Here is a 16,036-nt window from a genome sequence, read left to right as displayed (position 1 = left end):
AGTGGTCTGCATGTGTGTTTGCACGTCAACGCGGACGACGCCGTCGCGGCTACGGCGTAGGACGTACGCACAACTATAACGAGCACTTAAGAGTGAGAGTGAGTGAGTGAGAGAGTCTGGTTGTGTGAGAGAGTGTGAGAATGAGTGAGACAGTGATTTATACTTCTGCGCTGTTGTCTGTTTTGATGCGCAATTACACATGCAAAGGGAGCTTGTGAAACCGGAGGGAGAAGCAGACCAATCACAGCACCCACGTAAAATTGACGCAATGTTACATTTTTGGAGAGGTGCATGTCAGCTACACACAGCCTACTACATAACTACGGCGGGAGTTCGACAGAAGTCTAAATTAGGCTTTAGTGTGAGTGAGTGAGAGAGTCTAAGTGTGTGTGTAATGTGTTTTTAAATATTTTAAGGAACTCTGCATATTAATCAATTTTCCATGATGACTATTTACTCCTGATAAACAATTAACAGAACCTTCGGTACAAGCTAATTAACCAATAATAATAGTGTTAATTACAGAGACAATGAATGAATAATTCACTATTTGTAAATAGCCTAATATATTAACAATGTAGAGACTACAATACATTAACTTTGAATTAACTATAAACTAATAGTTTAATGATTTGTACATTAAGCACCATATCGCTGTATACTTTATATTAAGTATTACCCAGTATTCTAAAGCTTTTAACACTAAATTTGCCTACCTTCAGCATCCTGAAGGTAATCTCTCCAATAGGCGACCACTCTGTTTTCATTTGTTCGCCTATTGCTTCCCGTCTCCGACCACCTGATTTCAAACAGCCTATCCATACTGTCTGCTGTTAGGTTCCTTGGAGTGAAGCAGAGTGCAGCATGAAAAGCTTCTGGGTGTTGCTGGATCTTCTGGAGGACTCCAAGGGTTTTCAATCCATCTCTGAACCTAAATATACAAAATTGAGACAGAGAATATAATCCAACAGTCTATTATTAAACAGTGTTCCCATCACGTTTATCTTCAGTTAGTGTCACCTTCATGAACTTTTAGTTTGGCATTGTTCAGGAAGCAGGCACACTATGCAGATCACAGTGTTTCCCACAGAATTTTTTGATACTGTGGCGCTGATTAGTATAAAATAGTGACTAAACACGACCCAATAACGCGTGTTTAATCCAAGCAACTACTGCTAAAATCCTGATTTATAAATTCGACATCGTCTTACAAAATCACCATACGTTTACATTGAAGAGCTGATATAAGAGGTGATTTTGGCTACATTAAGTTACCTTTTTGTCTCATGCACTGCAGAGCCTGTTGCTCCTCTCATCTTGTTGTGTTTATGAGCGCTTTTAATTTTGAATGCAAGTTTTATTGTAGATCACGTATAGCGCATACAATTCAGCGCAAATTCAAAAATATGAGAGAACTACAGAACGCGCCAGCGCATAACGCACCATATCATATGGAGGGAGAGAAAACCCGATGTGTTTGTGGGAAAACACTACTAACCTTTCGGATTATAAACTCGATCCGCTGTCTTCTCTATCAGTAACATCTGTTGACGTTTACGTGAAAAGACAAGTACACGGAGGGAGGAACGCACATGGAAAACACCGCCAACTTTTAAATCTTTCCCTCAGTGTCATGTGAAAGAAGCTCTGTAGAGGTGCCGCACGCAGAGAGAGAGAGAGCGCGAGCGGCGCCGCTGAGATCTTGCAACAGTGAATGAAGCGGTTTTAAATAGTAAAATAAAAATGTAAATGTTATCATGAAAAATCTATTTGTGGCGGCCAGTGTTGATTCTGTGGCGGTGCGCCACAAATAAATCAATGTATGGGAAACACTGGATTAAATCTAGACTAGAGAAATCGGGGGGTTGTTGTTTAAGTGGTGCCAAATTAAATAACCAATCAGTTTTTACAGAAATTATTCAATCAAAAACTTACTTGAGCTTCTAAAGCAAAATTAATTTCCTATCATAAATGTTAAGCTGCTTTGAAGCAATCGGTGTTGTAGAAAGATGACTTGTCAGTCACATGTGTCCCGCCACATCAGTCACAATGGACACTAATCCTCCACCACAGATGCTCATCATTTTGTTAGTTTTGTTTGTGTATTTAGTTTCTCTGTTTTCATTCTTTAGTGTCGGTTGATGTTTGCATGTTTACCCCTTGTTTAAACAAGTAACCGCAATGCTACACCCCCACATTGTTCTTGTGTTTATTGTTATTAAAACCACTTCGTATTGGATCCCGTCCACCCTCGTCTTCATCTTCTCATGACAGTCACTTAAACAATTATTGGATTCTTATTACAATCGCTACTACACAGGTAACCTAAAAGAGTAGCTAAAATAATAAACTTGCAAAAACACATGTAAACCTAATTGTCCACTACACTAAGAGAGCACAGTATTCACTGAGACTAGACGTACCTTTCAAAGGGACCACGGACACGGTGAACAACTTGAAACATCAGAACATCCTCCAGTAACGGATTCTTGTCCATTAAACTTGTAAGAGGTCTAAGGCAGCCAGCATGAGACAAGTAATCTGTCAAAGGCTCAGTAGATGTCTGAAGCTCCTCCACTGTTCTGGATTTAGAAATCTGGTTCCAAAAACAAACAAAAATGACAAAATATAAAATTATATATTAAACATAAAAAAAACATTCATAGCATCGCTTACAAAAAAAATGTAAGTAAAAGTGCCTACAAACCTGTTTCACTTTTTCATATAGTTCATTGTCTGCAATGTCCTCAATGACTGGCCTGGTCATCTCTGGTCCTTTTACTAAGCAGCTGAACAGAGTTTCAGAAAGAAAACATGGTGGTGGGCCTCCATGAACCAGGCTGACAGCAATAGATTGACCAGCAAAAAAATATCGGTCATCCCGCACAGCTGTAAAATAAGGAGAATAAAAGTTCAATCAGGCAACTACCACTTTGTTATAATCCCGTGGCCCAAAATAAATAAAATTCATTATTACTATCATTTTAACTGACTCAATACAAATATATATACCAATTGAATCAAGGGCCAAGTTTAAGTGTCCCTCATGTCCCTCAAACATCTCAGAGTGAGAAAGTGCTTCCATAAGAAGCCGTAGAAATTCTCGTCGGGGGCCACCAAGATCAACAGCCTCCTCGGTTGTTCCCTTGTCATCAGAGAACTTAATGCACATTTTATGGTTCGGGTTGTATGACATCCTTCGAAACCCCCGAATAGCTCCATCAAGCACTGCTGCACGATTTATATTGAACTTGCAAATGCCTGTGGTCTTGATCTTTTCGCCAAGTTCATTTAATATGTCAGTTATGGAGACATCTTCTTTGGGGCGTCTAAAATGACAAGGAAAGAAAATCTTCATAACATGATTACATGGACAGCAATAATCCAACCTCTCATCTGATTAGACAACTATTAATAATACTGTAAACAAATGTTCATGAAACGCAATAGTTGCAGTACATACAACATGCATTTAGTCTACTCTCTAAATTTCTAAACCATGATTAATATATGCTAAAGACATAAGCTACATTTGTAGGCTCTTAACATTGGTTACATTATGTCAAAATCCCATCTTAAATTTTTTAAGTAAAAAGTCTAACTAACCGACTTTGATTTGAAAAAGACTCACTCCTCCAGATGATGTTATCAAAAGCTCAGTAAAATGATTTATTTAATTTAGCATAATGCACTTACGTCTGATCCTCAATACTGGCAACAATAGCTGTGTACAGTTCTTCGTCTTCATCTTCATCTAATGAGTCATTTATGAGATTAATATAAGTTCCATAATCATTTTGCCAGCGCCTTGAGGTGGGGCTATTTGATTGAGATGTTTCTTGTTGGCTGCTGGAAGAGGCTTGGGCATTTGTTGATGGTTGTTCAACCTGTCGTGTTGATGGTTGTTCAACCTGTCGTGTTGATGGTTGTTCAACCTGTCGTGTTGATGGTTGTTCAACCTGTCGTGTTGAAATGGATATTGCCATGGCATGGGACTCTGTTGCAGGTAGCTCCGCTGTTGAGGTTTTAGAACTTGCTGTAGCAAAGGTGGGATTCCCTGTCGGTTCTTTGCATGACTTTGAGGAATGTGATGGCCACTCATCATCTGTACCATCTGTATCTACCTCCTCTTCCACACAGTTTTCTTCAGAATCTGAGGTTTCTTCATACACAGACTACAAAAACAAGTTTGCAGTAGTCAAACTTTTGATCAGAGCTATTGTACTACATGGTTACATTTGTGTGAAGTTAATGCCAAAATTTAAGACAAAAAAAACTATCAACCTTTCTGTAAAAACACTTAATTATAAAGTAAATAATAACTCATGATTTAAATTAATCCAGTTTAATAGCTTATACTTACTTGAAGAGGTTCTGATGGTCTTAAATAAAGAGAAGCTCGTTTGAAAACCTTCTGAATCAAATTGCCGTCAAGCTTCTGGCCTTCATTAAATGTAGGAGCAACAAGTTTGTTGCCACAAGGCAAGAGTATTTCCAGACTGACAGCCAAATATAACACAAAAACTTTGTTAGTGTTATATAAAATTTGATTAAACACTTTTAGGGATGCACCGATCTGATATCTGGATCGGGGCCGATCCGAGCCTTTTTGTTGGATCGGACATCGGACTAACAGGAACGATCCAATAGGGCTTGGGCGCCGCGTTGCATTCTGGGACGTCGCGGCCATGTTGGTGGCCTCGCGAATGTAAACATACAGCAAGTTGAACGAGGAGAAGCGGCGGAGTTGGGAGCATTAAAAGAAAGAAAAAAGATGTTAAAATCCGGAAAAGGATGTGGAATTTACTGGGATACGTTAAACAGGGAAGCAGGGACCGGTATGTGGACAAAATCGGAACTATTAACGGTTAGGACCCATATGAAAAAAAGAGTCAATAAAGAGCCTTTTAAGATAACAGCGTGGTTGTTGTGAGAGCACGATTTCACGCCAATCTGTAAGCAAAGTCACGTATGACCTAGCTTCACAAGTAGCTTAGTTAATGCAGCAGTTTTTGCTGTCAGCAGAGGGATAACAACAGAAAGATGAATGTTGAAATTTTCCCGTATTTTGGGCGAGTAAACCGGGACAGTTCCCTTATGTTCAATGTTGAATTAAGCTATATAAATTAATATTCAGATGTTATACTTCACTGTCGTATATATAAATGTCATTTATATGTCATGTATACACATTACTGAGGGGTTGAGGTTAATGTTTGGTTTCCGATATTGAATAAAACATAATGAAGTTTTCTGTAATCTGTCATTTTTAATGTAAATTACTTTTAATGTGTTACTTTATTATTAATACAGCAACGGTTTACCATGGTTGAAAAAATAACGACAAATTAATTAAATTAAGACACACAATTGAGAGAAAGTATGTCTATAAACAGAGCGCAGCATGGAACGCAGCAGTAAAGGAGGCATTGGCAACCAACATGGCCGCCACAACAAGTAATGACGTCACGACGCCCAAGCCCTATTCCGATACTGTACGTTACCCGTGGTTGTTACTGACAAGCGATTAAAAGGAAAAAGTATTATAAAAGCACCATAAACGTTTTTATGCACTATATATGCTGATCACCTGACGCATCTATTCTCTTTGTGTTTTAATAGTTATGAACTTTGCGGAGCAAGGATTGCCAGGAGAGTATGCTTCAAGGGCATCAATTCTGCACCCAGGAAGCACATATCGTAGCGTACAGGATGGTTTAGGCGCATCAATTCAGCGCCCGGGATGTGCATAAAAGGTCCGGTCAAGTGCATTATTCCCAAAATAACCATCTGCACACTAAAGCTTTTTTTACTGTGACAGTTTTGCACAATTAAGGAAAATATATTTAGCATATGTATTTGATCAAACGTGCCTATTATATGTTCTCCTAAACACTGCCATGATTAATAATTAATGTTCTTGTAGGGTTGTGCAAAAACCGCCTACGATTCTCATGCGTGTTTCATCAGTAAAGCCGGTTCCTTGATTACAAGTAAATCACCGTCAGCTGCTTTCATATGGAGCATAAGAATCGCAGGCGTTTTTTGCACAGTCCTATGTTCTTGTAACTTGTAAATCATTGAAATTATTGGTTTTTAAATGTAAAATTATACTAGATGTAGCATAAAGCACTCTACAAATTTAACAATTTTATTAATAATTCAACAATGGTATCGGATCGGTATCGACAGATATACAAAGCCCAGGCATCGGTATCGGGACTGAAACAGTCGGATTGGTGCATCCCTTAAACCTTAAATTGTTGTACACGCCTGCATATGCATGATTACAAACCAACTTACCCCACACCACATGGAATTTTCCCTTTAAATGCCTCGTGCATTTTATTCATGACTGTTCTGTGGTCCCACGTTTTATCAAACTCAAAAGCACTTATTATGTGGCCCTTTTCATACAACTTCTGCTTCACCCTCTGCTTAACCACATTGTTTTCTTTGGGATGTGTCAGTAGAATTATATCTTTATTATAAGTCCTATGATATGGTGCTTTTGCCCTAAAAAAAAAGAAAAAAAAAAGAGATAAATTGTTATGTCACACAAGTGCTATAGTTACTGTGATCCCTCCTCTTGTCTGTCAGAAAATGTCAAGACACAACGAAGAGGATGGCCACTGTGAATGATCACACGCGTGTTATTCTCTTAACTAATGATAACTAGCTCAATGAAAGGGCTAGGGAAAATAATCAATTTTAATACCCCGATAACACTTTACAATAAGGTTCGTTAGTCTACATTAACTTATAATGAACTGCACTTATACAGCCTACATTCATCTTTGTTAATTTCAACATTTACTAATACTTTATTATAATCTTGTTAACATGAGTTAATGCACTGTGAACTAACATGAATAAACAATGAACAATTTTGTTTCTATTAACTAACAACAACAAAGATTAATAAATAATGTAACAAATGTATTGCTCATTAACTAATGTTTAATAAATGAACCTTATTGTAAAGTGTTACAAATACCCCTTTATGTGGAAAATAAAATGCATCGTTTTAACTTTTAACCTACACATTGTACCTTTTACCAACATTGTGTAAATGAAATGTTAACATTTTTGTACTTGTCCATTATTACTCTTATTATTATTTCACATGATAAATTACAGTTTTGTGGTTGCACTATATTACAGTTCATGCCAACTAGGGATGCACCAAAATGAAAATTCTTGGCCGAAACCGAAAAAGAGGAAACCAAGGCCGAAAATCCAAAAACCGAAAGAAATTATTATGACAATAATTAGTACCATTGCATTTATGGCTATCAGTGGTTGTACTTACTTTACTAGGGGTGTGACGGATCACAAAACTCACGATTCAGATCACATTACAGTTTTTTGGGAACGGATCTGATTATTTTTCGGATCAGCAAAAAGGGGGTGGGAAAATCAAATAACAAATAAAGAAATTGCAAATATTGATTAAAAAATAACAAAGTTGCACATTAACTAAGGTCTGAAATTAGCATTAGGTACAGAAATCAAATTTAATAAACCATAATATAAAAATCGTCTTTATTGTATAAATTAAATATAATTATTATTCTTTTTAGAGCTACAGAAGTGATTTTCTCTTTGTCTTGGGTTGTTTGATTAACATTAATGACACAGACTTAAGTATGTTAATTGAGGTTACAGTCTCTTTAAGACCAAATAAGCACAGACTGAATTCTGACTGTAATCTATACATACACTTAAGACATAAACAAATGTTTTTATTATTAAAAGAATACTGTGGAGATTATTTTGTTTGTATGTGCCCTGTCAAGAACAGATAGATTTTATGTTCACTTCTTTTTGAAACACGTCTCTCTGTGTATGCACTACTGAGTGCCCTTAAACGCGGGCGTACACAGAGACCGAATCCCAAACAGCGCAGCATAAACAGTCGCTCCACATAAAAACGTTACGTTGTTTTTCATTGCTTTATTCGCCAAATGTATGTTAATGGACTACAGTATAGGACACATTAGCGCAACTCTCTCTAAAGTTTACACATCAAGAGTTCTGATCTTTGAAGGGCATAGTGTGATGATCACATCTGGACCGGAAACATTCAACCAACCGCATGTGCCTCTGTGCGTACAGAAAGCTGCTCATTAGCGGTTAAATAGAGCAGTGGTTCTCAAACTGGGGGCCACGGGATGGTGCCAGGGGGGCCCCAGTTTTATGACATTTTGTAAAATACATTAATTTATCATGAATTCTGTGTAATTAAACCTAAAAAAAATAAGGCTACTAACCAACAGCGCTACATTGTGTAATTTAATATGTTTTGTTCAATTAAAATGTTAAATTTTAGAATTGTTTGTCATAAATTTTCTTTGGGGGGGCCGCGAAGTAATGCACCGTACACAAGGGGGGCCGCACGCTGAAAAAGTTTGAGAACCACTGAAATGGAGGGTATGCATTGACGTCACTTTTGCCACTTGACCACGCCAGAACTCAACCTTTTGAGTGGCAAAACATCTTTTGGGCGTCTGCGAAAATGTCAACATAACTAACAATTATCAGCAAAAATTAGACTTAGTTGTACATGGATGTTCATTTCAGTTGTTCATGTTCACACAAATTCTGCCACTTAGTCTTTTGCCACTCAATTTGGGGTAACCGCAGTGACTTCCGCCGGAGGTGACGACACGTGCATTCCCTCTAATTTTTGCTGATAACTGTTAGTTATATTGACATTTTCGCAGACGCCCAAAAGATGTTTTGCCACTCAAAAGCCGTTTCTCAATGTCAAGGAAGGATCCTCGGAAGCCAGAATTTCGAGGATACTACGTCATCGACATCCATCGAAGGACTGTTCCAATGTCGAGGATCCTCGGAATTTCAGCCAAGGACTGAGTCCTTCGTTCGAGAAATATCCCATATACAGGAAAGGATGCTTATGTGTATCCTTCGCGCTCTTCGGGCGCTGAAATCACCCACAATCCTATGCGTGCAGAACACCTTTCATTGACGCAATGACGTACACTTGCTAGCCTGTTCCATTTACGTGTTCTCCGAATGCTTAAAGGAGCCTCGCCTTGCCTCTGAAGGAAGTGACTTGTAAGGACTCAGTCCTGCCAAGCAAATATCCTTGACAATGGCTGTTTCTCAATTCCAAGAACGCAAAGAACGGACTTGCGTCCTCGTGGAGATCGGTCTTGCCAGGCGACCTTGGAAGAACGAACTCGGGAGTTTTGCCGCAATGACTTCTGGGGCGCAAAGCGATTTCAGCAAGTCTGCACTCGATGCATCCTTGATATCAAGAACACATCCGGGTATTTCCATGCGTCCTCTGTCCTTGCGTTCTTGAGATTGGAATTGAACTTCGACGGTTAATGATGACGTAGAGCGAGAACACGAGGACGCAAGATCGATGAAGAACGCATATTGAGAAACAGCCATTGAGAAACACCTAAAAAGTCGAGTTCCTGCGTGGTCACGTGAAAAAGTGACGTCAATGCATACATCCACACCGCAGACATGTTGCTTCAGACAAGCACGTGCAGGTCGCGGTTTCTGTTTGCGTTATCACAACATTTCGGCCGTATTGTTTCGGTGATAAAAGTCTTTTCGGTGGCCGAATGTGCATCCCTAATGCCAACAATACAGGAAACACTTTAATAAAAACGTGGTTAATAGTTAAATCATGGTAACCACAAATTAACCATGACCATAACTTTGCTACAGTAATCATAGTTTAACAAAGGTATTTGTAGTAAAACTGTGTTAATATAAATAGTAATCGGCCAAAAAGAATGGTGACTACACTTATATAAACCTACGTTACTAATAAAGCCATTATTAATATGTCAAGTTGCATCAGTTTACCAACGAAAACAGTATAAAAATCATACCTAAATAGTACATAACTTACCTCTTTCCTTTGGAGTTGGGCCTCCAGCTGCTGTACCGTCTCGCTATGAAACGGGGTGTCTCGGATGCTGGTGTGCTCGGTACAGTTAGGCCTACGTGCTGTGTGACGTTTGTGTTCCTAGCTTCTAAGTTTTGTGTGGGTCGAAACAATTCCCCAATTTCTGAATCAATCTGAGAACTGGATGCTGCAGAATTTGCTATCGTGTTGATCAAAACTGGAGAACACAAAAGATTTCTCAACAGACTTATAGCATCAGCAGCAGGCGCACGATCTGCCGTGGCTGCTCGCTATTTCAAATAAACCACGCTTCTGTTTCCAAATGAACCAAACTTCCGGTTGCAATGAAACAACTTTTTCTTCTTCTTCTTTTGGTTTTATAGCGGGTTGCGAACCAACTTTGAAGGTGCATACCGCCACCTACTGTGATGGAGTGTGAAAAGAATGATCTATGGCCTATTTACGAAGCCGAGAACGGCCATGGACTTTATTTTTATTAAAAAATAAAATATATATAATTATAATAATTTTGTAATAATTTTGTAATAACGACTTATTAATTCGTTATCTCGATATAACAAAGTGTGTTTTCTCGAGATAACGAATTAATTATTTCGTTATCTCGACATAACAAAGTTTGTTTTCTCGAGAGAACGAAATAATTCATTCGTTATAACGACATAACAAATATTGTTTTATCGAGATAATTTGTTTTTTTTTAGATAAATTAATAATGTGGTCGTCTTTAATTCAAACTAATGCGCTCGCGCTGCGGTCACGAACCGCCGTAAGTTTACCAGTTTCACATTTAGACTTCTTTTAGGCTGTGAATCTGCGGAGCGCTGCTTTTTGCATGTGAAAAACATCACATTCTATTCATTCTGATTTGTGAATTCATGTGATGCCGGTCCCAATGCCAAATATTCGCGTTTTATTATTATTTATTCCCCTTTAATGTTAAACCGCGTATAACTCCCAAAGCTGAACACCTACAAAACTGAAACTACCATCGTTTTGTCCAGCTTGATTTGTGAATTTTTTTTCACAGTACAGTTTTTCACTGTCAAGTCACGTTAAGCCGTTTAATGTGGAATATGGCAAATACCCGTTTTTTTTACAATTACTGGTAGGCCTAAATCACACCAGTCAAATTGGACTTTAAATATTATTTCGGATCTGTGAAACATTTCACAGATCAAATACACTTCTGTACTATTTGTGAAAACGTTATAGTGCACAATAATGATGATCTTTGCCTTTAAATGAACATAAGAGTCCTGCAATTCATACAAATGACCTCCCACAACAGTCAAATTGCACTTGAAATATTATTTCACAGATCAAAAACACTTCAATACTATTTGTGAAAACTGTATACTGCAATACAAAAATTATTCATTGCGTGTGGATGAGTAATTTGTACATCATAAATGTACACCTTTTCCATTCTTTGTTCTAATTAAAGATAAAATAACAGATTTTGAACCATAACAAAATATTTTTACAACCAAACTACAGCCTAATTAAATCTGTAAACAAAATAAATAAACCAATGTGTGGATAAATAAATTGGTTTTAAGGCAATGTGTGGAATGTCAACTGTAAAAAACAACCTATAGAATTTACTCAATAAAATTGTTGTAACAATTTGCACTCACTTTGTTTGGGTAAATTATATCCTATATTTGTCTAATAATATTTAATAATTTACCCATTATTTTGTATTTTACTAGTTACCTCATATATTTAGGTAAACTATAACTAATTTTTATTGGTTATATTTAACATCCTCCAGAGTCAATACAGTCTCCTGAGGTTGCGTATAAATAGCACGATGTGTAAAACTCGTGCAATACATACGCCAAATTCCACTTTGGCGTGCATATGATACGCAAGTCCTTCCCATTCACTTAAACGGGGCATCTTTTTTGTCGTTTTATTTATTGGTTTCTCAATTATTTTTGCTATTTTTTACCATTTTCGCTTGGGTTTAGGGTTAGAACAACTTTTTGTTATATAAAAAAAATGACATCCTAACCCAAACCCCAACTCTAACCCCAACTCCAAGCGACCATGGCTTAAATATGGACAAAAACATTGAGAAACCTGTATATTAAATAACCTTATTAAGCTCATCTAAAATCTAACCCTAAACCCAAGCGTGTCACGGTAGGAAAATCCATTGTTTTCCTCCGTGTCATGTCTGTGTGCAACCCAGTCTCACCCCATGGCGTCAATATTTGACGACACTTGACCATGCGTCAATATGTTGACGCGGAGGGTATACCTTTCGCGTCATTTTTTGACGAACTGGGGACTGCAACACCACTAAGTCCGTTGCATTCTCTTTCCTATTTTCTTACCATTTTCTACCATTTTCGCGTCGGTTTAGGGTTAGAATTACAGAATGACATCCCTACCCAAACCTTTCCCTAACCCCAATGCCAGGCGACAACTGTTTAATTTCGCGTACCCAATAGTATTGAAGTCCCCAGTTCGTCAAAAAATGACGCGAAAGGCACACCCTCCGCGCCAACATATTGACGCATGGTCAAGTGTCGTCAAATATTGACGCCATGGGTGTGAGACCGTGTTACTGTGTGTGTGTGTGTTGTTCACTTACCCCTGCCATGTGCTCATTAGAGCAATCCCTTTCACCTGTGTGTTGATTGTCTCGCTCCAGCTGTTCATCATTACATCATCTCCATATATACTCACCTGACTTTCTGTTCCCTGCCAGATTCTATTGTTTGCTCAGTCTCCGTGTTGCTTGGTTGTTTTGTGTACATTGGATTACGTGTTTCAGTTTGGATGTGTATTGTCGTCGTCGTCTTCGTGTGGATGTTCCGTGTCAGCTTGGATTTCACCACTGCTCACCACTCCACCAACGTCGCACTCAAAACATCAACTTCCACCGTAGTCATCGTCACCATTGCCTTCAACAACACCGGACTGGATTACTTCCGCATTGACACTGAATACTCTCTCTTTGTTTACATTTAATAAACATTGTTATATTTTTCACCTGCGTTTGCTTCCGTCTCTTACAAGTCATTACAGAAGAATCTGGCCAACATGGAAGCAGCAGGTGGTCAACCAATCTCCGCGCTGGAGGAGTTTCTCCAGCGATCGCTGGCTCGTATGGATCATCAGGATAAGACCATCGAAGATATGCGGAAGGCCGTCCAGGTAATGGTGGCGAAGGTTTCCGAGCTCTCTCAGCGATCTCCGGACATCACGCCTCCCACTGCGCCACCCATGCCGCCCGCACCATCTTCACCTCCAGGGGGTAGTTTCATCCCGGAACCGAGACTTCCTATCCCGGAGAAATACGCCGGTGAGCCCAACTATTGCCGTACTTTTCTCTCTCATTGTTCTTTACATTTCGCCCAACAGCCCCGGTCATTCTTCCTCGAGGAGACCAAGGTAGCGTTTACGCTCTCGCTTCTCCAGTGGGGTCATGGTTCCAGTGTTGCTTGTCACCCAGGGGTTAGTAGAACTAGGTTTCTAGTCAAGCAACGATTTTGGTGGCCTGGTATGGCTCGTGAAGTCCACGACTTCGTCTTGGCTTGTTCGGTTTGTGCCGTTGGTAAGACTTCCAATCGTCCTCCAGATGGGTTACTTTTATCGCTGTCTGTCCCTTCGAGACCCTGGTCCCACATTTCGCTAGATTTTATTACCGCCCTCCCACCCTCTAAGGGTAATACGGTGATTTTGACCGTAGTGGACCGGTTCTCGAAGGCGACTTATTTCATTCCCTTGCCCAAATTACCATCAGCCAAGGAAACAGCGGTAGCTGTCATTGACCACGTCTTCCGAATACATGGCCTCCCGACAGACGTGGTCTCTGACAGGGGTCCCCAGTTTGTGTCCAAATTTTGGCGAGAGTTCTGCAAATTGCTAGGGGCGACTGTTAGTCTTTCGTCCGGGTTTCATCCCCAGAGCAACGGTCAAACCGAGCGAGCCAATCAGGACGTCGAAAGGGTGTTGCGATGTCTGGTTTCCAAGAATCCTTCGTCCTGGTGTCAGCAACTCTCAATTGTGGAGTACGCACACAATTCTCTGCCGGTGTCATCTACGGGCATGTCTCCATTTAAGTGTAGTTTAGGGTACCAACCACCTAATTTTGTCAGTACTGAATCCGAGGTGTCGGTTCCCTCCGCAAACGCACTAGTCCAGAGGTGCCACCGCACCTGGACCAGAGCTCGCAGAGCTCTGCTCCAGGCAAGGTCACGCACCAAGGCCAAGGCCGATCGCCACCGGTCGAAGCCTCCCCGATACGTCGTCGGTCAAAGAGTGTGGCTTTCAACCCAGAATATTCCGATGCGTTCCGTCTCGAATAAACTTGCTCCCAAATTTATTGGCCCATTTTCTGTTACCAAAATCATTAATCCGGTAACAGTGCGTCTTAGCCTTCCTCCTGCGTACAGGAGGGTTCACCCCGTCTTTCACGTTTCCAAAATTAAACCGGTGATTTTTTCCCGTCTTAATCCGCCTGCCCCGGTTCCCCCTCCGCCTCGTATCGTTAATGGGGAAACCACATATTCGGTTAACCGTATTCTGGACTCCAGACGGAGGGGACGCGGATTTCAGTACTTGGTGGATTGGGAAGGTTACGGTCCGGAGGAGAGAAGGTGGGTTCCTGCTCGGGACATACTGGATCACCGCCTTATTGATGAATTCAATCAACAGGTAAAGCAGGCTGGGAACGCCGAGGGGAGGGGGTACTGTCACGGTAGGAAAATCCATTGTTTTCCTCCGTGTCATGTCTGTGTGTGTGTGTTGTTCACTTACCCCTGCCATGTGCTCATTAGAGCAATCCCTTTCACCTGTGTGTTGATTGTCTCGCTCCAGCTGTTCATCATTACATCATCTCCATATATACTCACCTGGGCTGCCTTCAGCCCTGACAAAACGTTGCACAACGTTTATTAAACAGAAACGGTGATGAGTTGAACGCCCTGTTGTGATGACGTAAGAGTTGCAACTACAGTAGCTGAGATGCCATTCTTTGTGTTCTTTTTAAATGTTTCTGAAGCCTGATAACATCGTTATAAATGTGTGTTTAATACTGTAAAAGACCCTCAATGTTACAGTCACTGACCTTGCCGTCCAGAATGAAAGACAACATTCCAACCTGAACGCATCCGGCGAGCTGTCTCCCCACCACCGCGTGGCTCCACACATCTTGCCGCCGACTGGGCCGACACCTCCGACACACCCACCAAACAAGAGAAAACGCTTCTAAAACCTGTTGCATTCCGTTGCACACCGTTTTTAGGAAACATGTCTTTCAACCCGGAAACCGTATCAAAACGTTGTGCACCGTTGTGAGATTGAACGTGCCCCTGACTTTCTGTTCCCTGCCAGATTCTATTGTTTGCTCAGTCTCCGTGTTGCTTGGTTGTTCCGTGTACATTGGATTATGTGTTTCAGTTTGGATGTGTATTGTCGTCGTCGTCTTCGTGTGGATGTTCCGTGTCAGCTTGGATTTCACCACTGCTCACCACTCCACCAACGTCGCACTCAAAACACCAACTTCCACCGTAGTCATCGTCACCATTGCCTTCAACAACACCGGACTGGATTACTTCCGCATTGACATTGAATACTCTCTCTTTGTTTACATTTAATAAACATTGTTATATTTTTCACCTGCGTTTGCTTCCGTCTCTTACAAGTCATTACAAAGCGGGGTAGACTGGGTACAGTTGAGACATAGGCACAGTTGAGACTTAAATAACTTGCGTGCACAGCAAGCACAAGTGATTTTTGCTGTGCACATGCGTATTAGTGTCATCTTTGATCGTGAGAAATTTGAACAATGGACGCATCTCCGATCCGAAGATATTGGCAAAAGTTTTTTTTCTAAGGTAAGAAGTTCACTTCGCCATGCACACTCCACGATAAATAGCTTATTATCCTTATGTGACTGTTAAACGTAACTGGTATCATCACAAACGTTATTCTGTGCCCTAAAAACTGGCATATTTCATAGTATTGTGTAATGCGATTGCAAAATCTACAGAAATGCGCGAGGTGGTCAGCGGGGTACAGTTGAGACACACTGTCTCAGCTGTACTCGTGCCATATGAAATCATTGTGAAAGTGACAGTTTTTCCTTTGTTGGTTGTTTACTGTTAA

At 40.2% G+C, this 16,036-nt stretch overlaps 1 protein-coding gene across 1 annotated transcript; it reads right to left on the bottom strand.

Moving 5' to 3' along the window:
- Positions 1 to 677: 677 nt before the first annotated feature.
- Positions 678 to 10,237, bottom strand: LOC129446110 (G2/M phase-specific E3 ubiquitin-protein ligase-like). The gene is made up of 8 exons (XM_073873757.1): positions 9,896 to 10,237; positions 6,304 to 6,516; positions 4,364 to 4,499; positions 3,697 to 4,175; positions 3,013 to 3,329; positions 2,708 to 2,889; positions 2,424 to 2,596; positions 678 to 931 (listed from the first exon to the last, which is right to left on the bottom strand). Exons 2-8 carry the CDS (start codon positions 6,351 to 6,353, stop codon positions 703 to 705), a joined length of 1,566 nt encoding a protein of 521 aa, XP_073729858.1. The 5' UTR covers positions 6,354 to 6,516; positions 9,896 to 10,237; the 3' UTR covers positions 678 to 702.
- Positions 10,238 to 16,036: the final 5,799 nt, after the last annotated feature.

The sequence above is a fragment of the Misgurnus anguillicaudatus genome, chromosome 12, assembly GCF_027580225.2.
Source record: "Misgurnus anguillicaudatus chromosome 12, ASM2758022v2, whole genome shotgun sequence".
Classification (NCBI taxonomy): Eukaryota; Metazoa; Chordata; class Actinopteri; order Cypriniformes; family Cobitidae; genus Misgurnus; species Misgurnus anguillicaudatus.
This window is presented reverse-complemented; position numbering and strand designations above follow the sequence as displayed.

What these genes read in the sequence shown, in the direction of transcription:
- LOC129446110 (XM_073873757.1), bottom strand. Translation starts at nt 6,353, where the DNA reads ATGAATAAAATGCACGAGGCATTTAAAGGGAAAATTCCATGTGGTGTG. An exon ending in GACCATCAGAACCTCTTCAA is followed by an intron (nt 4,176 to 4,363) that starts GTAAGTATAAGC and finishes TTGTTTTTGTAG; the next exon opens with TCTGTGTATGAAGAAACCTC. An exon ending in TATATGAAAAAGTGAAACAG is followed by an intron (nt 2,597 to 2,707) that starts GTTTGTAGGCAC and finishes TTTTGGAACCAG; the next exon opens with ATTTCTAAATCCAGAACAGT.